At 45.0% G+C, this 25,730-nt stretch overlaps 3 protein-coding genes and 1 long non-coding RNA gene across 6 annotated transcripts in view; 3 read left to right on the top strand and 1 right to left on the bottom strand.

The window, feature by feature from the left end:
- grm7 (glutamate metabotropic receptor 7) overlaps positions 1-8,652 on the top strand; it is a 149,642-nt gene extending 140,990 nt beyond the window's left edge. The window contains exons 9-11 of one of the 2 annotated variants that reach the window (XM_063910831.1): positions 1,034-1,280; positions 1,793-1,815; positions 6,726-8,652. In XM_063910831.1, the coding sequence (XP_063766901.1) occupies positions 1,034-1,280; positions 1,793-1,797 (252 nt within the window). In that variant the 3' untranslated portion in view covers positions 1,798-1,815; positions 6,726-8,652. The remainder of the gene's footprint in view (positions 1-1,033; positions 1,281-1,792; positions 1,816-6,725) is intronic. The other variant, XM_063910830.1, reaches the window with a different exon arrangement.
- The window catches only part of LOC134882848 (E3 ubiquitin-protein ligase TRIM35-like), a 48,981-nt gene extending 24,494 nt beyond the window's left edge, over positions 1-24,487 (bottom strand). Inside the window, exons 1-2 of one of the 2 annotated variants that reach the window (XR_010168197.1) lie at positions 24,182-24,487; positions 23,122-24,081 (exon numbers count right to left, since the gene is read on the bottom strand). The gene's annotated coding sequence lies outside the window, so the exon portion shown is untranslated. Of the gene's footprint in view, positions 1-23,121; positions 24,082-24,181 lie in introns of those variants that run through there. The other variant, XM_063910832.1, reaches the window with a different exon arrangement.
- Positions 1-25,730, top strand: part of LOC134882942 (52 kDa repressor of the inhibitor of the protein kinase-like) — a 439,430-nt gene that overhangs the window by 313,743 nt on the left and 99,957 nt on the right. The window lies entirely within an intron of this gene.
- Positions 2,928-4,452, top strand: LOC134882428 (uncharacterized). The gene is made up of 2 exons (XR_010168154.1): positions 2,928-3,423; positions 3,787-4,452. It is a non-coding gene; the product is annotated as an uncharacterized LOC134882428 (long non-coding RNA).

The following is a 25,730-nucleotide window of genomic DNA, read 5'->3' as shown; positions in this document are numbered from 1 at the left end:
AAATTTCGCTTGCTAGCCATTTTTAGTATGACTTCTCAACGTCACGTCTTTCTTCTGTTTGGCTAATTTGCATTCGAGCACAGGACCGGCTGGATCTGCTTGGCAAACATATTTGTGAATACATGTTTTGAGCTCTGAATGCTGGACATGGTGAGCTGAAAAACATTTCAGTGACCATTAGTGACAAATTCTTTTTGACCCCCTTCAAATTTTGCTTTTGAGGCTTTCAGGAGATCTCATGGGTTAATCGAGGGGGTCGAGCCCCCCCCCGAACCCCCCCTTATTTCGCACACTGTCCTTCAGTTAAAGTGACATTACTTCCACAGCTCAATTATAGTTTATAGATCCGGGGGGGGAGTCTAATTCCTGGACTTTAACGAGTCGGATCAGAGAGGGGTTTCTCTGTTCCGCAGCATTAGCAGCAGCAACTAAACTAATATGTGAAATAGGGCCTTTGCAGACCATTTACATGCACTAACACCTATAGAACACCACAGAAGAAGAACAGGACCTCTTTCAGGTGAAACATGTGATCCTCTCTGTGGTTCAATCCCCCCCGCTCTGGGTTCCTCGGCATTCCTCACCCGGTGACAGCGCGGCTATAACACATAGAGACGGGGAACTCTATGGAGCCTCTCCACGCTGCCGCCCGGCCCTCACTGGGTTCAGAGGTTGCAGATACACGCCGCTTATAAGAGATTTACTCGGCGCTGCAGGCAAGGGTCGGGAACACACAGCCACATAAAAACGATCTGTCATCAGCTCGTAAAACACCACGCAGATCGCTTCCCCCACAGATCCCTGTCCCGGCTCACAGGTTTCCTGAGGTGGAAGAAGGACTGTATACTGAACATAGAATACTGTTTACACGAAACTCCACAGGCGTTTGAATAATTGTAATATGGTGCTTTTAAATCAAGACTGAGCTTACCTCAAAGGGCACTGTTGTTCTTATTCCTGTATATTATACCTTCCTTGCCATGTGATGCATTTACTTGCTGTGATTAATCCTCTGCCCCCCCCCCCCCCCTAGCTGTACATCCAGACCACCACCCTGACCATCTCCATGAACCTGAGTGCGACCGTGGCCCTCGGGATGCTCTACATGCCAAAAGTCTACGTCATCATCTTCCACCCGGAGCTCAACGTGCAGAAGAGGAAGCGCTCCTTCAAGGCTGTCGCCACCGCCGCCACCATGTCGTCCCGCCTCTCGCACAAAGCCAGCGACCGGCCCAACGGCGAGGCCAAGACCGAGCTGTGTGAGAACCTGGACCCCAACAGTGAGTGCAAAACCGGGCTTTAAGATGTGAACGAAATCAGATCCAAACAATGTGAACACCATGGTGCGGTCTGTCTGTGGCGCTCCCTGAAGGACCCGAGCAGCATTAGCAGAGGCAATCAGGAGAAGCATTAGCAGCAACATTAGCAGAAGCAACGATAGCGTTAGCAACAATAGCATTAGCAGTGCAACAATAACATTGTCAGCAGCAACAATAGCATTAGCAGCAGCAGCAACAATAACATTGTCAGCAGCAACAACAGCATTAGCAGCAGCATTAGCAGAGCCAACATTAGCAGCATTAGCAGCAGGACATCTCATCGTGTTACTCAAAAAATGGAACTCTAACCACCTGTGTTCTGAGGTAGGAGACAAACACGGAGAAAGATAGCTCCTCTAAAGAGCCATCAGAGCCCTGCCCTGTGGCCTGCAGAGCGGGGGGGGGGGGGGGGGGGGGGATCACTGCAGGGGATCTAGCTCTCAGCGGGACTCACACTGTTTCTCTCCCGACAGGCTAATCTCGTAATTTATCAGAGGTAAGAGCAAATGAATCTTCTTCTGCTTGGCTGTGCTGAACCTTCATCTGCTGGACGTTTGAGGAGATAGGGGTGGGGGGGTGTTAAGTATTCCTCCACTGCTCTTTATCACCATCCTTCAATGACTCATAACTTTTACATGAGGGGGGGACACGAGCACAATAGCACTATTTGAGGAGCAGATTTACAGCTCCTGCTGCTGCATGCTATTCTGGGCTCTGACCCCCCCACACCTGTCTTACTGCTGCCGTCAGGACATAAACTCTGCATGAGGCATGCTGCAACCAGAACTCACTACAGAAGTACTACTAAGATGTACTTGTACGTCACTTGAGTATCTTCACATTATAGGTGATACTTTAGCTCCTGTTGGCGGCCTTTCTTTACTGCAGGATTTATAATGCAGAACAGAACTCAACAAATACATCAGTATGTATTATAGGTCAAGCTACCATGAAGTATAGCAAGTCCTTCAAATTACCCCCACCTTTAAGTGACATTAATAACAATGAGAATACAAACACTTCATATTATTAGATCTGATACACTAGAAAAGGTGTTCTTTAACTTTCCCCTTACCCACCATACTCTGTAGCTCAGACACACAGCTAACAGGCTAGCTTGCCCTACAACATCTACCGGCATCAAACAACAACCGTTAGCCTCAGTGTGTTATCTGAAAGCAACCAAGGTGTCCGGCAACGCGCAACTAGAAAAACATCGCAAGCATTTCCACATTTGAATCAGTTTGTTACTATAACGTTTGAAACGTAGAAACAGCATCACTAGCAGCACCAGGATTAGCAATAGCAGCAGATTGTGTGGAAATTAATGGGTTTGCAGGAAACGTGTCACCAGAGAACTGTTGCAGGGAATTCCATATTGCGATCAGTTTAGAAGAGCATGAGCTGCAGAATTAGCAGCAGGATTAGCATCAGTAGCTGCTTAATAGCAACATTATTATTAGCAGGCGTGTTGAGAGCAGCTGCATTAGCATTAGCAGCAACATTAGCCTCAGCAGCCTGCAGAGCCCTCTGCCCCCCCCTGCCCTTGTTCAGCCTCCAGGTATAAATCCCCTCGTTCCCAATCTCCCTCTCGCCTCCCGCTCTGTAATAGCTAGGGATGGGAATCGAGAACCGGTTCCTGTTGAGAACCGGTTCCTTGTGTTTCAATTCCATGGAACCGTTTGGCAGCTCGTTAAACGATTCTCTTATAGATTCCAGACCGCACGGTTTATGTAACGTTATTTACGCAGCAAGGTACACACGAATGATTCAGTAAGCCCGGCTTGACGTGGCGTAGTTGCTTGGTTACGCAGGTGACGCTCGTGATACTTTTTACAAGTCTGAAATGGCACCCCTAAGGTTAAAACGGTCCAAAGTGTGGCTTCATTTCACATTACATAAGGATGGCAACAGGGCGTTTTGCAACCACTGCAAATTGTTGATAACATCGGCGGGAATACTTCAAATATGCATAAACATCTGCGCACACAACACGGGATAAACTTTAACGAGTGTCGCGTTTTTGATGCCCTTCGGAGTGACAGCAGCCAAGCTTCTACGACCACCGTGACCTTGGGGGCTAACACCGAAGGCAACTCTGGTGGTAAGTAGCTATCCCACTGACTAATCCTTAATGTGATTCCTAGTAAATTATGTACCACGCCATTTCTGGAAATAAACCCATTTCCTACCTCTCCTTGGGGTAATTAAGGGAGTTTATGTTTCTGGTTAATCAAGCCGTTCCTTGCTAGCATGTTTAATTAGCTTACTTGATGGCAAGGCATCCGTAGTTCTAGGGAAGAATTCTAGCTGTTGCTATGTAGCTAATGAAACATGCTAGTAAGTTGCGCCGCCGATTCAGGGAGCCAGAGAAAGGTGACGCTCATTTATTTAAATCAAAGGGAGGTGGGAAATTAGTTTATTTCCCGAAATTGCTTTTTCATCAAACAAATGCCTTCTTCGTTAGATTTAGAACAAGATGATGACCGGGACGAGACGGGTAGTCTGGCTGACTCAGAGGCTAGCAGCACTTGCTCCCGTTTACCTCTGGCTTCTATTTTCGTCGAGGCAGGCAGAAATAAAATGTCCCAGGCAAAGGTAGAAGAATGTCACCGGGCAGTTACCAAATTTGTTGTTAAGGGTTTGCACCCATTTTCTACAGTAGACGCCCCTGAATTTCGGTAGGTGAATGTGAGGTTGTTGTCAGATTATCAAATGTCAGATTAGAATAGAATAGAATAGAATATTTTCACAGCCCCGTCTTTCCCTGGCTCAGAAGGTGGATCAGGAAATCCAGTTCTACAAAAGCCTGCCCTCCATCCCCTGCAGGGATAGCGCCGCACTGTGGTGGTGGAACAAGCAGGATACGCTGCCCTTGCTATCTGGACTGGCTGAAAACTACCTCTGTGTGCAGGCTTCCTCCACCCCATCTGAGAGGGTGTTCTCCACGGCTGGAGACACCATAAGCCCCGAAAGATCCCGTATCCTTCCAGAAAAAGCAGATATGCTCATATTTCTGCAAAAGAACTGTTAATTTTCCCTACTACTACTTGAGTGCACACACACACACACTCACACTCACACTCACACTCACACTCACACACACACAAACACACACACACACACACACACACACACACACACACACACACTGTGCTTGTGATTACATTGTTCTTGTAATTACATGATTCAGTATTTGTTATTTGTTGTTATTTGTTACATTTTCTTGTACAGAAAAGCAGATATGTTCATCTGCAAAAGAACTGTTAATTTTTTTTACACACACACACACACACTACTTGAGTGCACGCACACACACACACACACACACACACACACACACACACACACACACACACACACACACACACACTTGTTATTAGAGATTAATAAGTAACTGTCACAATAGAATATTTTTCATTAAAACAAAGATAAATGTTACATCAAACTGTTTATTCTCCTTTTTCCCCCAAATTGGAATCGATAAGAGAATCGATAAGGAATTGAATCGTTTCACAGAATCGATAAGGGAATCGGAATCGTAAAAATCTTATCAATTCCCATCCCTAGTAATAGCCCTGCGTTCCTTCAGATTGCTTCGCCCCCCCCCTCTGATTCCCCGACAACAAAGGCTCCATCTCTGCTCTCTTAAGGCTCTCAGCCTCTCTTCAGAAGCTGGATCCACACAGAGGTTTCTATATCTCTGTGAGAGTCAGATAACCCCGGCTGCTCTCTGAAACAATCCTTACAACAGTTCCTCCAATCTTTCTCCGCGCCGCCCGCAGCTCAGCACCCCGGCAGGTGTGTTTCACGGGGATTAGCCTTTCACACAACTGGACGGAGGCTCATATCCTCTAAGAACAGGAGGCGAGGGATCAACACTTTGGAGATGTGGAGAAAAGAGTCAGGATTCTGAGAAAAAGTCAGAAATCTGAAATGTTCTGGAAAAGAAACTGAATTCTGAGACTGTCAGAAAAAAAGTCCGGTTTTGAAATGAGTCTTTTTTGAATGTAAACATTATTAGATTTTCAGAATAAAAGACACGGTTTAGAAATTCAGTCAGCATGTGAACTGAGTAGGGCTTTACAATCTGAAAGTGTCCCCACCACGTGTCTACTTATAACAGGAAGGAGAATTTAAGACTGGTAAACATTTGGAGTATGATTTAGTTTCTGGAGATGAGTTACTGTGAGGTCAGCCGCAGCAGTAGGGGCAGCTTCAGCTCAGAACAACTTGCTCTGTTTTCATTTTGACCGTTCACTTATTCACATTTAGAGACGCTCTTTTATTCTGAGAAATAAAGTCATAGTTATGAGACAGTCATTATGTAAAGACTATTCATCATAATTAAGAGAAACGGAGTCATTATTTTGAGGATGCGAGCCCTTTCTATAGGTTTGCATAGTTCATATCACAGACTCTGCTTTGTTTTCTTTGACAATCATTTCTAATTTCCCTGTATGGCCTCAGTTTAAGACCTCCAGCTGTGAGACTGAAATCCTCCTCTTCATGTGGGACCGCTCCTCCCCTCCGTGGACGCTCCGTCTCTAAGGACTCCTCTCTTTAGGAAGGAGACACATTTTGATAGTCAGATTTAATATTCATATTCTGCCATTTCCTCCGCTGTCTCCCGCTGTGATTGATGATGGGCTTTTGGCTCCAAGCCATTTGTCATCCAGGTTCAGTGGTGTGGGGGGGGACAGCTGCAGGGGGAGATAGGGAGGAGGTCAACGCTAAAGGACGTTCCTCTTCTGTGGTGTTCCTCTCCTGTAGTGTGTGCTATAGTGCATGTAAATGGTCTGCAAAGGCTGTGTTCCTGTCCTCCCTGATGAGAGCTTTGTTCCCAGACGTTTGTTGGTATTTCAGTGAAAGTCATCTCCCTCTAATGATTTAGAATAAAGATAGACTGACTGAATAAAGAAAATAAAGCTTCACAAGTAAATGTGTTTTCCAGATGTCAAAACACATCTTTCCTCCAGCCCTCTCAGGACAGCGAAAGCAAAAGGCCATGCTAAATATAAGACAGACATCAAACATTTGAGCGTTAATCTGCTGATGAATGCTAGACATGTTATCCCCGCGTCCGAGTGATCTCAGGCTCTGCACCACCCTCCATCCATTCAACCGTCGTCTGTAACTTCTTCCATTTCATTTTGACCGTATCATTAACACTCATCTACGGAAGAGGATAAGGGCCACATTATTTGTCATTTTTTTTTACCTCCACATTCTGACTTTGATCTCACTCTTAAAACTGGAATTAACTTTTTTTAGATCTCAAAAAACTGTCCACATCTGGCCCTAATCCTCTTCCGTACGTTTCCCATGGATCACAACACTAACCTCCAGCTAGACGAACAGCCAGCGGGACTGAAGCTGACCTCCTCATGTCCTCCTCTTTTCCAGGTCCGGCAGCAAAGAAGAAATACGTGAGCTACAACGACCACGAGATCTGACGGCCTGAGCGAGAGACTGAGAAACAGGAAGAGGAGTTCCCGCCCTGCCGGCTGAAAACAAGGAGGAGGGTTTATGTTGTTGTTTAGTTTTCCGGTATCATGTGCTTCATTGCCCACCACGGACTCTCAGGAGCTGAAGCAAAGCCTGCTGGGACTTTCCTCTGGACTTTGAGCACATTCACAAAGAGAGTTGAGGGAGCAAAAAAAATAAACGGGTGTGTTGAGAGGGTAAAAAATAAATCTTGATGGTGGTGCAGAGAGGGAACATGGCGGACGTCTTCTCTCCACCGCTGATGTCAAAGGAAGCCGCCGCCGCCGCCTCGGCAGGGTTCCTCCGGAGCGCACCTCCTCTTTACACTGCAAGTTTCCCGACTTCCTGTCCTCCCGCGTGTGGCTCTTTATGGCTTATATGTTCCTTTGGTTGTTGCTTTGATTTCCTCTTTATGATTTCTTTAACGGCGATGATGGTTTTGACGTTGTTGGTGAGTCTTTTTCCGCTCTCTGCTTCTTGGATGCACATTGTTTTTTATTGAAGCCATATTCTCTGCTTCGAGATTTCCAGGGCTTTGTCGCGCTGTCAACAGGAATCTGATTTTTGCCCCTGAAGCGTGTCTGAAAGGCCCTGAAAACATGGTTTATAATCCTATACTGCCACTAGGATAGAACTGTGATCAGTACAAGGGTTCAAAGATTTCACCCGGCCAATTCTGTTTAAATTCAGTGAGAACGGACCGTGCAACATATGGCACAAATCAAACCTTTCTTGCTTTTATTTGGGGTTTTATCAACAATGCCGTTTGCTCCTGGATCCTGCAGTCAACCCGGGGTGTCTAATCCTAACCCTAAGCCCCCCTCCTCCGTGCATATCAAAGTACACAACTCCTCTGAACCTTTGGCACAGGGTTAGATGTTTTTAGACGGCTACAGCAGAAATATAGTATCACTTAAAGTCAGTGGAGATTTGAAGCCATGTTTTCAGGAGCTTCAGCTTTATGATTCTGAATGTGCATGAGACCGGGATGCCTCCGAACTTTTAGTGAACTTTTGATTACGTGACTGGGAATGAGATCTTTGTCTCACATAATGTAATGCCTGTCCTAAAAAATAATCAGTCAGAGTTGTGCTTTCTGTTTAAGCTCTTTAAATATCTGACGTGGGGAAAACCAGATTCCTTCAGCGGACACCAAGCTAAAAAAAAAAAAAGTCCCTGCCGTGTTTTTTTCCGTTTGAGATGTTCGTGGTCCCATGATGGGAGACCCCCACCCCCCTCTTGTCTGTCCCCACATGACGACCTCTCAGTATTTTGTAGGTGTGTGATGATGATGATGATGAAGATGACCCTTTACTGTGTTGTTAAAGAGCCTCAGGGTCCGGACCTTGCCGGACTCCCGGTGATTTCCCGGACTGCTGATCCAACTCAAGGTGTTGATGTCGAGGTTGTCAATGCATGCCTGATATGTTCGATGTTGAATCCGATTAAAAAAATAATACCAATGAAGTCCTCACGACGGTTGCTCCGCCTGTCTGCTCTGACCTGTACTGTTGTTAATTTCCTTTCCGTTCCTTTACTCCACTTTCTCTCACAGCAGAATATGGCTTTAATTGGTTTCGTATTTTCCTGGAAACTACGGGAGAAAAAAGAGGAATATATATTTAAAAAAACAAAGCACTTGTTTAAACCCTGGAAGCATGTCTGTTTTTTACTGTTTGTACTCGGTATATTCATGTTGCCCTTGCTGCTTATGTGCCAATGTTGTGGGAGAGATTTACATTTGGCCACTCATGCAACTATTCTGTGGTGTTGTCCAAGAATGTATCGACATGAAATAAAAAGCATTTGGTTATTTTTCTATATATATTCCCTGAGGAAGCGCAGTGTGGTGCTCGTCTGTTACTCTCACTTCTGTTGCTTTCAGAACTCTTGGAGTTTACAGCGGGTTCATTTAGTCTAGCAGTGTTCTGAATCTTCTTTACTCAGAAGATAAAAAAGGTCTGCATTATTATTATTTCTTAAGAGATCTAATGTGTCCTTTTTTTGTCTGAATGTTGTTTTCTCAGATGTTCACTTTCTCCAATAATTCTCAGATTAAAGTCAGAATTCACTCTTTTTTAGAATTCAGAGATCTTCAGAAAAAAGTCTGGCTAATTTCTTTCCCAGAGTTCTGAGATTCTCGAAATCTCCACATGTTCCTGATCCTCTTCCTTATATTTCAGTGCTTCCTGTTTCCTGTTCCCTGTTTCCTGTTCCCTGTTTCCTGTTCCCTGTTTCCTGCTTCCTGCTTCCTGTTTCCTGTTTCCTGTTCTTTGCTCAAACTGAGATTAAAATGGTTCAAGTATCTGAACGGCAGGGGAGGGATTCAGAAGAGGAGCCGCTTTATTTAGATTCCTAAAGCAGTTTGTTTCCTCTCTGAATCTCATCGATGAAACAAACATCACCTCTACCCCCCCAGGATCAACACACACCTCTACCCCCCCCAGGATCAACACACACCTCTACCCCCCCAGGATCAACACACACCTCTACCCCCCCCACAAGATCAACACACACCTGTACCCCCCCAGGATCAACACACATCTCTACCCCCCCAGGATCAACACACACCTCTACCCCCCCATAGGGTCTACACACACCTCTACCCCCCCCCCCCAGGATCAACACACTCCTCTACCCCCCCATAGGGTCTACACACACCTCTACCCCCCCCCCCAGGATCAACACACACCACTACCCCCACAGGATCAACACACACCTCTAACCCCCCCCCCCAGGATCAACACACTCCTCTACCCCCCACCTCTGAGATGGAGGGGGAACATGTTCTCAGATCTTTTATAATAAAGCCGCTAAAGAAAGGGAACCTTTCACGGTGTAGTTCTGTCCCAAAATGCATCGTTATTATCCAACCCAGGATCAGGCAGGACGTGATCATGTGACGTTGGTCCACGCTGGGAGACGTGAAGGTGAGACGTCTCGACCCTCAAAGCGTGAGAGTTACACGCTATTGTTAACACGGCCCACAAGTGGAGAAACACCCGGATGTGAGAAGCAAACGCTCTCCATTCATTTCTACTGACCAGCGTCCATGCCACGTTCTCCTCAACTCTCAGGCCTGGAAACAGTGTTCCCGCTCTCGGAGTTGTCCGTTAGGATCCCTTCTTGGCGTTACTTTCAAACGCACTGGGAGCCTTCAGCGTCCCCATTATTATGTGACTGCTTCATTGTTATTGTGTAATGTCGGGCTTTTCTCCGTCATGAGGAAGAGAGTCAGAAAGTCGGAGCAGCTCGTCCGACCGTCCCTTTGTTCTCTTCCATTTCAAAATGAAGTGTATATTGCGTTATTAACATTTGGGTTTCACCATCGGTTTGGTGTAACACATATCATCAGCCACAGCGATCAACAGAAAGACTGATCTGGATTCTGCCCGAGCGGCCGAACCACTGCATGGACTTCAGCCCAGCCACGGCACACGACACAAAACAGGGTTAAGAACGAGTCCCCCCACCCCGGAAGAACTACAGCAGGCTGGCTCTTTGAGTGTTTCGCAACATATTCTGTGGGGTGATATCTGCTGGGAATTGTAGTTCTAAACACCTTCTATATTTCTCATAGTTATAAGGTGCCAGTATTTCCACTATGTATGCCCCTGGCAGTTTGGGGGGGGGGGGGGGGGCATTGGGGTTATCACATAACAAATATATCATTGATAAGGGGAAAATGTCTTGTGTCCATTTTGGACACTGTTCATATCCCCACATGGCAGCTAGGGTCAGAGAGCTTTGCCTAACAGCTGCTGCTCTGTGTCTGACCCCTCCTGGAGTCCATCCATAGCTTTGAAACATGTCAAGCTTCAGAGGGACCTTTTGCAAACATGCCGTCTATCATCTTCAGATCAACTCGATGATAAGAGTTTATTGATCTTGATATTTAACATCATAACCTTGAATACACACGTTCATTAAAGGTAAGCCTCTTGTGATAGATACATACAGAGCAGGTGATAGGCAGCAACTTGAGGCTCCTTGGTCCTTCTACTCCACTACAGCTCAGAGGCTAACGTGTGGTTTACTCCTCTATATTTATGTTAGTTACTTTGCAGATTTGGATTCTTGATATGAAATATAAAGAACCCTTAAATAGCACTTCAGTTACGCCTGAGTATGATTCAGGGAAGGTGATTATCAAGTCCCTCAAACCGTTCAGCAGTAGATCTGACAGTGGGAGATGAGGATCCTGCAGATCCTTAGAAAGCAGATCCATTACCTGCTATTCTCTAATGGTTCAATAAAGACTGCTGGATATTCTGCACATCCCTCTGACGATCCACATAGATCTTATGCGCCTAACACAGATGTATCATGTCAGTTGGAATCAGTGCTTCCACATATCCACAGAGCGTTGTGCCTGTTGAACAGAACATCTCACCCTAAAATATCCTTCAATTACTAAAGCCTAATCAGTGTGTCTGTTTGGCTCCTCCTCCTATCAATAGCTGTGGACAGCACTGAACTGTGATACTCTAGATATCACTTTCAGTCTCTTCTTGATATCTGCTATTCTATATCATTGGCCTTCCACTCGCCCCCTAGTGTGTATCTCCTCTTACTGTGTTCCTCTGTTTTCATCAGATATAACATATTCATGACCAATATATTTGGGTCATGATAAGGGTTATCACTACATGGTGTTAGTATTTGAAACAAACTGTTGATTAAAACCCAGAGACGGTCATAGCAGGACCCAGGGGTGTAGTTAATGAACACACAATAATAACGGTAACCATATCACCTTCATTTAGAAATGAAAAGAAACCACTGACGGAGAAAAGTCCGACATTACACAATAACAATGAAGCAGTCACATAATAATGGGGACGCTGAAGGCTCCCAGTGCGTTTGAAAGTAACGCCAAGAAGGGATCCTAACGGACAACTCCGAGAGCGGGAACACTGTTTCCAGGCCTGAGAGTTGAGGAGAACGTGGCATGGACGCTGGTCAGTAGAAATGAATGGAGAGCGTTTGCTTCTCACATCCGGGTGTTTCTCCACTTGTGGGCCATGTTAACAATAGCGTGTAACTCTCACGCTTTGAGGGTCGAGACGTCTCACCTTCACGTCTCCCAGCGTGGACCAACGTCACATGATCACGTCCTGCCTGATCCTGGGTTGGTATTATTTGCTCACCGTTGGCTTAAAGAAACGTGCCTATCCCCACCATACTTCCTCGGTACAGATAAGCAAAAACAGAAGAGTCTTGAGGTGTTGAAGTAAGTGTGGGGGGGGGGTTGAGTCTTATTTTGATCAGTAATCTTGTCTTTCTGTCAGTAATCAGCAGCATGTGTGCTGAGGTAATGGTGACCCACTGACGGACAGTATCTTCGTCAGAGGGACTGAATCACACCTTCGAGTTCACTCTGTTTTCTCACAGGATAGAAGTCCCCTTCTTTCTTTGGACTGATCCCCTCCTACCGTGCCGGTCTCCCCACATCTCCTCTATTTCTGTTGTCATGCTCCCAGAAACAGAAGCTGTGTCAGCAGGTTTCTCTGCAGTGAGGATGTCAGGCCCCCCACCCCCCAGTACTAATTGGTTTGGCTGCCACTGATCTAATTGGACGCTGAAGGTTGGTTTTGTGCATCCACAGAGAGAGAGAGCGAGAGAGAGAGGCAGCGGGGGACGACAGGTGAGTCATCAGACAGCGACGGGGGGAGAAATCTAAAGTCTGTATAAAGCAGCTGATTTAAAGTTCGAATGAATCCCTCAGGGGATCCTCTGCATGTGTTCCAGAGACAAATCCACTCTTTGTTGTTGTTTGTTTACACACACACACACACACACACACACACACACACACACACACACACACACACACACACACACACACACACACACACACACACACACACACACACACACACACACACACACACACACACACACAGACACATGTGGTTTAACAAGCTGAGTCTTCAGTTTATTTGTCTCTGTCGTGATTCTGAATCATCGTGAGCCCCTTTTGTTTGTGTCTCTCCTGTTTGTTTATCCTGTGTTTGGGAAGCAGGAGGACAGCCTCAGACTCTGCAGGATCACAGGACGGTTTGGCTTTTCAGACACACTGGAATACTGCAGTAATGCCAGATCTCTTCCGTGGTTAGCCTGACTGATGTCCTCCTTTAAGACTGACGCTAACATCTGTGAAGTCTCTGTTGTCATTTGTGTCTTTTTGCTATTGTTACGCTGTCAACAAAGCAAGGTCTAAAGACTGCATCGCTTCAGTCAGCCACTAGGCGGCAGCCCCCAGCTCGCTGTGACGTGGCGTCACTGCAAAGACCTGCATCTGGAGGCTTCGTACTGAGCTCATGGCTAGCTAACCCGCAGACGGTTTGGCTTTGTGAAATGTCAGCGCTGTGGGGGGGGGGGGGCTGGAGAGAGGGAAGGCATAGCTTCACTAAACCATAACGCTGGCCTAGTCTTACCGTTATCATGAATCCAGGACAGAAACCCTGAGGCTCACTGTCTGGAGATATTCTAAGGACTCCAAACACAGGAGCAATAAACAGTGAGACACCTTAAACAGCACAGCCATGGTTTTCAGTTTCCTCCATCTTTGATATCCTGAACGCTTCTCTCAGCAGCGACGGATTATCTTCCCCTTCCGACAAACAGAAGCGCGATAAAGACTTCAATATTTCAGCTCTAATTTGAGATGAGCCCCGACCTCGTGGCGAGGCAATTAGAGAGCATGAATGGAAGTGAATGGTTTATCTTAACGAGGCATCGAGGGCTGGGAGGAGCAGTCAGCGGTTTGGGGTACGGCGGGTCGCTCCTGATGAGGTCCTCTCCGCTGTCGGCTGACAGATAGCAGGTGTCAATGGAAACCAAGAGGAGAAGAGAGGAGTAGAGATGAGGAGAGAGGAGGAGAGAGGAGCAGAGAGGAGGAGAGAGGAGGAGAGAGGAGGAGAGAGGAGGAGAGAGGAGCAGAGAGGAGCAGAGAGGAGGAGAGAGGAGAGGAGAGGAGAGGAGAGGAGAGGAGAGGAGAGAGGTGGCAGCTTAAGAAAAGGATTAGCCGCCGGACATTTTCAACGCTCCAGTTACAGACTGAGAGACACGGAGACAGCCGGGGACGAGGACTCTGCTAACGGTTACCGTCCAGAATAATCAGGGGGGGGGGATACTCAGGTCTTGTACTTGAGTAAAGTAGAAGTACTCAGGTCTTGTACTTGAGTAAAGTAGAAGTACTCAGGTCTTGTACTTGAGTAAAGTAGAAGTACTCAGATCTTGTACTTGAGTAAAGTAGAAGTACTCAGATCTTGTACTTGAGTAAAGTAGAAGTACTCAGATCTTGTACTTGAGTAAAGTAGAAGTACTCAGGTCTTGTACTTGAGTAAAGGAGAAGTAATCAGATCTTGTACTTGAGTAAAGTAGAAGTACTCAGGTCTTGTACTTGAGTAAAGTAGAAGTACTCAGATCTTGTACTTGAGTAAAGTAGAAGTACTCAGATCTTGTACTTGAGTAAAGTAGAAGTACTCAGGTCTTGTACTTGAGTAAAGTAGAAGTACTCAGGTCTTGTACTTGAGTAAAGTAGAAGTACTCAGGTCTTGTTCTTGAGTAAAGTAGAAGTACTCAGGTCTTGTACTTGAGTAAAGTAGAAGTACTCAGATCTTGTACTTGAGTAAAGTAGAAGTACTCAGGTCTTGTACTTGAGTAAAGTAGAAGTACTCAGATCTTGTACTTGAGTAAAGTAGAAGTACTCAGGTCTTGTACTTGAGTAAAGTAGAAGTACTCAGGTCTTGTTCTTGAGTAAAGTAGAAGTACTCAGGTCTTGTACTTGAGTAAAGTAGAAGTACTCAGATCTTGTACTTGGGTAAAGTAGAAGTACTCAGGTCTTGTACTTGAGTAAAGTAGAAGTACTCAGGTCTTGTACTTGAGTAAAGTAGAAGTACTCAGATCTTGTACTTGAGTAAAGTAGAAGTACTCAGATCTTGTACTTGAGTAAAGTAGAAGTACTCAGGTCTTGTACTTGAGTAAAGTAGAAGTACTCAGATCTTGTACTTGAGTAAAGTAGAAGTACTCAGATCTTGTACTTGAGTAAAGTAGAAGTACTCAGATCTTGTACTTGAGTAAAGTAGAAGTACTCAGGTCTTGTACTTGAGTAAAGTAAAAGTACTCAGATCTTGTACTTGAGTAAAGTAGAAGTACTCAGGTCTTGTACTTGAGTAAAGTAGAAGTACTCAGGTCTTGTACTTGAGTAAAGTAGAAGTACTCAGGTCTTGTACTTGAGTAAAGTAGAAGTACTCAGGTCTTGTACTTGAGTAAAGTAGAAGTACTCAGGTCTTGTTCTTGAGTAAAGTAGAAGTACTCAGGTCTTGTACTTGAGTAAAGTAGAAGTACTCAGATCTTGTACTTGAGTAAAGTAGAAGTACTCAGATCTTGTACTTGAGTAAAGTAGAAGTACTCAGGTCTTGTACTTGAGTAAAGTAGAAGTACTCAGATCTTGTACTTGAGTAAAGTAAAGTACTCAGGTCTTGTACTTGAGTAAAGTAGAAGTACTCAGGTCTTGTACTTGAGTAAAGTAGAAGTACTCAGGTCTTGTACTTGAGTAAAGTAGAAGTACTCAGGTCTTGTACTTGAGTAAAGTAGAAGTACTCAGATCTTGTACTTGAGTAAAGTAGAAGTACTCAGATCTTGTACTTGAGTAAAGTAGAAGTACTCAGATCTTGTATTTGAGTAAAGTAGAAGTACTCAGATCTTGTACTTCAGTAAAGTAGAAGTACTCAGATCTTGTACTTGAGTAAAGTAGAAGTACTCAGATCTTGTACTTGAGTAAAGTAGAAGTAATCAGATCTTGTATTTGAGTAAAGTAGAAGTACTCAGGTCTTGTACTTCAGTAAAGTAGAAGTACTCAGATCTTGTACTTGAGTAAAGTAGAAGTACTCAGGTCTTGTACTTCGAGTAAAGTAGAAGTACTCAGATCTTGTACTTGAGTAAAGTAGAAGTACTCAGGTGTTGTACTTGAGTAAAGTAGAAGTACTCAGGTCTTGTTCTTGAGTAAAGTAGAAGTACTGAGGTGTTGTACCGACCCGGCGCTGTGTAACCCCATGGTACCATGTGATCTGTTGTCCCGTGTCTACTATAGGTGGCGGTAAATGTTTGCATTAGAGCAGAACTTTTGATAGATTTACAGACTTTTGCAGAAACTCCTAAACCTCAGATGTTATAACAAAAAGACATGTCCACATTTTGGGAGAACTGTTTGAGTTATTATTGTTTGTTCTTTTGACCCAGAGATACGCAAAGTTAGGCTTTCCCTGTTTCTGAGTGGGCAGTTTGGAATTGGTCCGTGCTGTGGACAGGGAGGCTGTGGCTCAGCGGGATAGTGCGCTCATCTTTGGATCAGGGGTTGGGGTTCCACTGCAGTCAGCATGTTGTTGTGTCCCAAGACCCTTCAAAGAAGTGACTGAAGTACTGTAATGCCTGAAAAGATCGTGGTGTCTGGCGCCACATGTTGGTCGCTGGTGGTAACGACAGCTGAACATGTTAGGAAATTGTCATTGGTCGGTTCAGATCATGTGACTCACAGGTGAGGCGTTAACAGGAAGGACCATGGAGACGTCAGAAGGACTGGTTGGAAAGCCTTTGTTGGTGAGTGTGTCCCTTTGGGTTTGAGCAGATGTTCAGGGGTCACAGTTTGATCTCAATAAGCTGTGATAATTACATGAAAGCAGAGCTGCTTAGGTTGGGGCTGCTCAAGTGAATACGGCAGGGGCTGATTGTCTGGGATGGGGAACACATTATTCCATCAACAGTTTTTGGATCGAGCCGGTTTCTTTTTCGCTCACAAGGGACAGATGATGCTGGCTCCGTAACGATCCAATACAGACTCAACAACAACAACACAAACAACAACAAACTACACCCTGTGCGTTATTCAGATCAGGTATAAAGTGCCGAGGCGCTCAAACTGTCTGAACCGGTCAGAATCGAGACAATGCAGCGCTAATGAATCCCCTGATTGGACCACGAACCGGTCAGGTGATTCATTCAGGCACTGGAGCAAGCTTTGGAGCAGTGGCTCTGTGGAGCTGTAGTTCAGGGGGTGGAGCTTCACTGCCATCACTAATCCAAGGTACATACAAGAAACAGGATCTATCTGTGCTGTATGTTGAAGCCGTCGGTAACTGAAGCTTGTTTCTTTGTGTTAGTGAAGGAAATGAACTGGATGGAGAAGAAGATCCAGATGAGCTTTGCTCTGGGGTTCACTCTCTAGCTGTCTGTCCGAGTCTGAGGGTCAGAGCCACAGTGACTTTAAACATGTGAACATTTACACTAACTAGAAACCTGTAAAAGTATAGATTATAAGTTAATCATTAAATACATACATTACACCGCTGAAAGTATTTGTGCTTGAGTGAATCAGTGATGTGAGAAGGAGAAACTGAGCTGGGGAGCCCGGAGCAGCTGGAGAGCACTGTTCACCATCACATGAAGGCTGAGCATCTGAGCGGCTCATCCATCCTGGCGCTGCACACATCATCTGTCCGGGGCTCCGGGGCCATTCATCACTGTGTCGGGGCCCAGGAAAGCTCTTTAAGTTGCATAAACACAATGTCGCCCGGCGCCCATCGGCTGCTGCTGATGGATGGGCGCCGCACACTGGGAAGAGCACGGGGGGGAAGCTTAAGACCAAGACTACTACTTTACCCTTTTTACTGATGGAGTTTTACAGCTTACTGACGGCTCAGTCTCGATCCTCTGAGACAGGAACCAGGATACCTTCATCCATCCGTCACAGAGGGGACATTATGTCACAGCAAACAGACCCTAACCCCTCACCTCATGTAGCCCGCCCCTTTCCCCACTCCCTGTGCTCAGAACTTTGAGATTTGGAGCAAAAGTCAGAAAGACTGGCTGAAGGCTCATGTGGACCGTGTATCAGTGTGTACTTCAGTGTGTACTTCAGTGTGTACTTCAGTGTGTACATCAGTGTGTACTTCAGTGTGTACTTCAGTGTGTACTTCAGTGTGTACATCAGTGTGTACTTCAGTGTGTACTTCAGTGTGTACATCAGTGTGTACTTCAGTGTGTACTTCAGTGTGTACTTCAGTGTGTACTTCAGTGTGTACATCAGTGTGTACTTCAGTGTGTACATCAGTGTGTACTTCAGTGTGTACATCAGTGTGTACTTCAGTGTGTACTTCAGTGTACTTCAGTGTGTACTTCAGTGTACATCAGTGTGTACTTCAGTGTGTACTTCAGTGTACTTCAGTGTGTACTTCAGTGTACTTCAGTATGTACTTCAGTGTGTACATCAGTGTGTACTTCAGTGTGTACTTCAGTGTACTTCAGTGTGTACTTCAGTGTACATCAGTGTGTACTTCAGTGTGTACTTCAGTGTACTTCAGTGTGTACTTCAGTGTGTACTTCAGTGTGTACTTCAGTGTGTACTTCAGTGTGTACATCAGTGTGTACTTCAGTGTGTACTTCAGTGTGTACTTCAGTATGTACTTCAGTGTGTACTTCAGTGTGTACTTCAGTGTGTACTTCAGTGTGTACTTCAGTGTGTACTTCAGTGTACTTCAGTGTGTACTTCAGTGTACATCAGTGTGTACTTCAGTGTGTACTTCAGTGTACTTCAGTGTGTACTTCAGTGTGTACTTCAGTGTGTACTTCAGTGTGTACTTCAGTGTGTACATCAGTGTGTACTTCAGTGTGTACTTCAGTGTGTACTTCAGTATGTACTTCAGTGTGTACTTCAGTGTGTACTTCAGTGTGTACTTCAGTGTGTACTTCAGTATGTACTTCAGTATGTACTTCAGTGTGTACTTCAGTGTGTACTTCAGTGTGTACTTCAGTGTGTACTACAGTGTGTACTTCAGTGTGTACATCAGTGTGTACTTCAGTGTACTTCAGTGTGTACTTCAGTGTGTACTTCAGTGTGTACTTCAGTGTGTACTTCAGTGTGTACTTCAGTGTGTACTTCAGTATGTACATCAGTGTGTACTTCAGTGTACTTCAGTGTGTACTTCAGTGTGTACTTCAGTGTGTACTTCAGTGTGTACTTCAGTGTACTTCAGTGTGTACTTCAGTGTGTACTTCAGTGTGTACATCAGTGTGTACTTCAGTGTGTACTTCAGTGTGTACTTCAGTGTACTTCAGTGTGTACTTCAGTGTGTACATCAGTGTGTACTTCAGTGTGTACTTCAGTGTGTACTTCAGTGTACTTCAGTGTGTACTTCAGTGTGTACATCAGTGTGTACTTCAGTGTGTACTTCAGTGTGTACTTCAGTATGTACATCAGTGTGTACTTCAGTGTACTTCAGTGTGTACTTCAGTGTGTACTTCAGTGTGTACTTCAGTGTGTACTTCAGTGTACTTCAGTGTGTACTTCAGTGTGTACTTCAGTGTGTACATCAGTGTGTACTTCAGTGTGTACTTCAGTGTGTACTTCAGTGTACTTCAGTGTGTACTTCAGTGTGTACATCAGTGTGTACTTCAGTGTGTACTTCAGTGTACTTCAGTGTGTACTTCAGTGTACTTCAGTGTACTTCAGTGTGTACTTCAGTGTGTACTTCAGTGTGCTTGAGTGTGTACTTCAGTGTGTACATCAGTGTGTACTTCAGTGTGTACTTCAGTGTGCTTCAGTGTGTACTTCAGTGTGTACTTCAGTGTGTACTTCAGTGTACTTCAGTGTGTACTTCAGTGTGTACTTCAGTGTGTACTTCAGTGTGTACTTCAGTGTGTACTTCAGTGTACTTCAGTGTGTACTTCAGTGTGTACTTCAGTGTGTACTTCACACATGGTTTATTTTGTTCTTACAAAAAAACAAATTGAGTTTTTTTTTTTCTCCACAAAACGTTGTTGCTCCTGAAGTGAGGAACACTTTCCTCTATAACCAGCATGGCCCCCGGTAGCCCCCCCCCCCCGTGTGTTAGCTGCCATACTTTTATTAGTGTGTGTTTTGTAAATTCTGATTCTGTATATTGTTTAGTCCCTTACTGAACCATGAAGCCGTCTTTGGCTCTCTCTGCTGTAGCAGTGAACAGCTCCCCTCAGCGGGACGAAGGTATTCTCCTTCTGTGGGAGTAAAGCTGGGGAGACGTCCCTCCCTCATTGTGGTTTTAGATCGGGAGATTAATCAAATGTATTTCTGACTACGACAAGTACCATTACTTTTCCAGTGTTATAAAGCCAGCCTTCCCTTCCACGGGTCGGGGTTATTGGTGCATGTAAATCCTCTGGATGTGTCTTTGGTAGTTTGTTGTTAGAAAAGCAGCACACTGATATTTACTGTGTGATGGTGTTTGTTGATTTCTCTTTCCATTTTGCTCTACATTGATGCATTACATTTTGTAAAGTTCATTATTCCTTTCTAAATGCTTAATGTTTCCAAAGTCAGTGAATATTAAATAATCATGATTGTGATGTTCTCCATAATCAGGCAGGCCTAGCTTCGGGTTGACTTAGTCTCTGTAAACCATGTCCTCTGTCTGAGCTGCAGTCTGTAATTAAGTCCGAGCTAATCAGCCGGAGTGCCCCAGAGAGGTTAGTTTCTCCCGCTGAGCTAAACGTGCACATTTTCTGCTGCTGAGTCATTGGTTGGTGTCAAATGTTCCAAATAAAGTCCTTTGTCTTTCCCAACTACCTTTTATTAACCTCGAAGAAAATTCTAATTTACATTACATTTCATTTAGCTGATGGTTTTCTCCAAAGTGACTTACAATACGTGCAGAAGCATAGAGGATCAAACTCCGAACAACAAGGAAAGGTCAGATATATTCACTTCAAGCTAGCCATACCTTTGTAAGAGCTGGTGGGTTAGTTACAATAGAGTGCTGAGAGGTGATGTAAGGTTGCAGTTGACCCTGAAGGCAGCACCCCCCGTCACAAAAAGCCTGTTTAAATAATCAACGTAGAAACAACCCATCAGCTCATCAGATCCACCCATGAATCTCACACAACAGCATCGTCACGGAAAAGGGGGCAGTGTCTTCCCCGAAAAACCTGCAAGAAATTACCTTTAACTACAGGAAGTCCAGATAGGGCAAGGCAGAACCAAACAGAACTCTAAACCAGGGTCTGACAGGACTAGTGGTCTGCAGCTCATAGAGTCCTGAGCCCGGACATGTTGAGCCCCCTAAGTTTCAAAACAGAACTGTACAGTAGGAGTCTCCAGCACACAGAAACTGCAGGATGCTAACCTGCATAAGTTGGGCAATTTGCACAATTAGCATACGTTGCATTAGTTGTGTCTTGGCTGATTTGGAAAATGTTTAAGTGGTTTTGGAGGTTATGGAAGATGCTGAATGAACTTTGAATGTTTTAACCACAAAGTGGCCCAATCTGTCAGTGGTGGGGAAGGAATCGATGCAGCACAGTGTGGAGATACTTTATTAATGAAACATTTATATTCAAAGGTTCTTCTCAGAAATGTTGACTCTACTATACTAATACTATACATTTCTAACATACAACGGATAAGTGGACTAAGAACGGGACAGAAGAAGAGGACTTGAATAAAAGCACAATGGCAGATCAGGACATGTATATCAGTTATATGCTTACCGTGTAGGGGTGGCACGGATCACAAAACTCACGGTTCACGGTGTATCACGGTTTGAGGTCCACGGTTTACGGTTTTGTACGGTTCTTGGTGTTTTTTTTACTTTTTTATCGTAGCCCCATAATACACGCCGTTACACCAGTGGAACACTGTAATAGTCACTGAAAAGATTTTACTACCACAGCACAACACTTCTATGACATTACACAGTGCCTTTAGCAATGCATTACAACTTGGTCCTTGCCATTCTGGTAACAGCCAGTTTATAACAGGAGCCCTGTCTCTGAGAATATTCTCAGGCAGATGCTATTACTAACCATAGTTTAGGATACAGCATTTAAAAGGGTATAAAATTATAGTTATAATGTAATAATAATGCACAAACTTGAATTTCAATTGACTCTAAGCACACTGTTTTAACAATCTCAGAAAGGTAGTATTTTGATAGAGCAAGAGGGAAGACATGTATGATTTCAACATGTTTTACTTTATTACTCAAAATAAGGGTCAGGAATGTTTGCTGTCCTTTGAACAGGCGAACACAATTGCCTATGAGAACATGAGGCCGTAAACATAATATGAGCCCACCATCCAACCAGCCTAACAGAAAACAAAATCAACAACTCTTCTAATCCCTGAGAGTGAGGATGTATTTTTTTCACTTGAAATTAAAGTGCAGTGCTTTGAAACATATGGCTGGATTTGGTATCTAAACTTAAAGTGCCAGTGCCACTGTTATATTAACAAAATTTCGAACAAAATACACACAGACACAATCAGTATAAAATATTGCAATAGAACCAAACACTGCACTGTTTAAAACAGCCTTCCCCCTTTCACTTAATTCTCATATTCTTCTGCATGAAAATGAGTTTGTCAACATTTTCTGGCAAGAGACGAGACCTACTTGCAGTTACAATGTCCCCTGCTGTGGAAAAAACCCGCTCACTTGGCACAGATGTACCTGGGACAGCCAGGTCACGTTGTGCCAACTTTGCTACATGGGGATACGTGCGTTGGTCTTCCACCATGCGAGGGGATTTTCATCCACAGAGATGCAGCCTGTTTCCTTGTATGAAGTGACCTCTTCACGAATTATATCTTGGAAAGGCTTTGTGCTTCTTGCCTGTGTTGTAAATAAATCGTAGCTTTTTGTAAAGAAATTCGCTTGTGTGGCTGTCGTATATTGGGCGCGTTTGTAATACGCAGCTTCGTAACTCCCATTGGGGATTAATGTGGTGGGCAGTCACTGTCAGGTAACTTTCCGTGGACCTAGAAGTCCATCCATCCGTCGTCAGAGCTACGTGGCATGCCAAAGACAACTCCGTCACTATTTCCTCCCTTGTCTCGTCATATAACTTGGGTATCACATTGGTGCCAAAGTATCTGCGAGAGGGCATGACGTACCGCGGCTCCCGGAGCATCCTCTATCTCCGGCCTGGGCGGCCCGCCTTCTCCACTCCCACTTGCCATGTTTGTACACGCTGACACACCTCGACCTCTTAGCTTTCGCTTCTTTCGCGCGAATGAAAACCACGTGGTAACATACGGGCATTAGGCTACAATGCAACGTCGAACGTCTGGAGAAAAAAAAAAAAACCGTGGACTCCGTACGGTGCACAGACGCACCGCACCGTGGCAAGCAAACCGTACGGTTCGGTTTTTTCACCAAAACCGTGCCATGCCTATTACCGTGTGAAGGTACTGATGATGTATGCTATGCCCAAGGGAAGGTCATTCTACCGAGCTGATAGCTAGATAGCTTAGCTGTTGATACGCTCTGGTGTCAGGAGAGCCGCAGGTCGAGTCTTTGTTGCTGATAGAGGTCGTTCAGCTTCTTGAGACCGGTTGGTTTGTTATCTTACAGCTAGCTCCATGCTAACTGCTTGTTGCTGTTATTTTGAAGGTTAGCCATTGTAAGCCAACATGTTTACTGTGATGCTGGTCTATTTCTGTTTACTGACCACCAGCTTCAGACCAAAGACTCAGGTCTGGAGTTTGCTCACACACACCTCCACCTTCACTTCCTCCAGACTGTTAATGTATGGAAACATCCTCTCAGTGAAAGTGTGTGTGAAGGTGTGTATGTGTGTGTTAGTGTCAGGATCAGAGAACAACAGCTTTCCTCTGTTCCAGTCCAGATTCACTCTGACCCTCTGGAGCTTCTTCTGCAGGAGGAGAGGAGTGAGTGGACCTGATGGAGAGCATGCTGAGTATTCACCTTCATAGAAACCTATCCTCCATAATCCAGACTCTATGCTTCCCTTCCTCTGGACAGACTCTGCTAACACACCCAGTAACCAGACTGTACTGTCTGTAACCTGGACATCCCAGCTGTGAGTCCCTGAGGTAAAGCCCTCAGAGCCCAGGACAGAGGGGTACTGATCAAACCTCTCTGGATTATCAGGAAGTTCCTGTCTCTCTCCTCATCTCACTCTGGTCAGATCTTCAGACAGGATGAGGTTTGGATGAGCAGACTGCAGAGAGCCTCTGGAGACCTCTGACCTCTCTCCTGTAAGAAGGCCTCACACAGGTTCTTCAGCACCAGGTTACAGGGGGGTTCTCCTCTTGAAGATTCTGTCATACAAACTGGACACTCTCGTGTTGGTTTCTCTCTCCACCAGTTCTGCAGACAGGCTCTACAGAAGCTGTGGCAGCAGGACAGGAGGACAGGATCTCTAAAGACTTCCTGACAGACCGGACAGCAGAGGTCTTCCTCTAACCTGGAAGCCATGTTGTCTCTGAGTGGAGCTGAAACACAGCAGACAGGAAGTACAGTCAGTCATGGCTCCCCCCTCCTCTCCTGACTTCACTGAAATCCACTTTGAGTGGTGTTTAGAGTCAGACTCACCTTCAGGGTGGGGGGGTCAGCAGGTTGAAGCAGCAGTGTTGTAGCTCCCTCTTTTCTCTCCTGTAGCTGAACTCAGAGGAAGGTGTTAGTTTGGTCTGAAGGTGAATCTGATCGTCTGTCTTTCAGTCCGTGTGTCTCTCTGCAGGGAGGAACAACACTAACTGTTCCTGGTTTGTCTCAGGTGAGTCAGGTGAGCTTTGTCACGTCTCCTCTGCTGACGTTGCTGCTTCACCTGTCACACAGAGGAGTGTTTCAGTCCACAAACACCAGCCACTCCTCTGTAGCTGTCTGGTTGACTGTTTGACTTCATTTCCTCTCTACGGTACGGGACATATTAACCCTCATGGAGCTCATTTCAGTTGATTAGTTGTAATGGAACTTTTACCTGAAAAGTGTTGCAGTGGAGCAGTCTGTAGGGTCTTTGAACCAAAGGGTCGCTGGTTCACGTCCCGAGTTCACTCCCTGGTCGCTGGTGCCCTTGAGCAAGGCACCAAACCCCCAACTGCCCAGTGGAGGTGAACTGGCTCTTCTCCAGCAGGAGTCCACACCCTTTCCCTTTAGCCTGTGCCAGCTAATCTTCTGTCTTCAAGAGAGCCATCGTGTAAACCAAGACTCTTTGTAGTGAGTTTCCAAAGCCACGTGTATGGCCTTTCTCTGAGACTTGTGTATGAAGATGTTTTATCTGCAGCTTCGTTAATCTGATGGAAATAATCTGTCTACACACTTCTGCAGTATTTTCTGCATCTGTCCTCAGGTCTGTTTAATTCGGAGCAGCTTGAGTCTCTCAAGCATGAAATTCCCTTTTGAATTTCATGTATTAAGACGCCTTCATTAGGTATTGAATTAGTCAGCAGCAGAACAATGATACTGCTCTGCTCCTACAGGAAATACAGAGTCTACATATGATGTAACAGAGACCTTCTAAGTGGCTTTTAGTCAGAAGATGTTTAACATTTGGACTTAACTCTCAGGGAATTTAATGATTAGGATTGCTGAGCATAATAAGATGGAGATATGTGAATGACAGATATAAAGACGGTCTTCCTGTTTGAACTGCGCTGAAGTTCATTCCACCCTGGATTCAGTGTCTCTGTCCTGAAGCTGCACAGTTTTAAAACTCAATAACAAAGACTCAGGAAGGCTGGAGAGAGACAGAAAGAAGACCTTTTCTAGTATGTATTCTGCAGGTGAACTCTGGTTGAACTATTTATTTCTAACCTCTGAACTGGGAGGAAGGTGTGGGAATTGCTGACTCATGGTTTAGAGACTTAAAGGCTAGCCTGAGAGGAAGGTTTCTCTAGGTCATTAACTGGATATTTCTCTGCCAAAACAAGGCCGAGAGGACATTTAGAAAACCTGTTAATGTCAACATTTATCGCAGAAAATATCGCACAAATATGATGGTCAGGCAACAGTTACACCATGTGACTGGACCCCAATGGTATGCGTCGAGGGTTTAGTTTAAATCTCTAGAGGATGGATGTCAGTCTGCTGGAGGACCAGTCAGCAGAAACTGAAACTGGGATTTCCTCGGCTCGTCAGTGTTTTA

This window comes from Eleginops maclovinus, chromosome 20 (assembly GCF_036324505.1).
Source record: "Eleginops maclovinus isolate JMC-PN-2008 ecotype Puerto Natales chromosome 20, JC_Emac_rtc_rv5, whole genome shotgun sequence".
NCBI lineage: Eukaryota > Metazoa > Chordata > Actinopteri > Perciformes > Eleginopidae > Eleginops > Eleginops maclovinus.
This window is presented reverse-complemented; position numbering and strand designations above follow the sequence as displayed.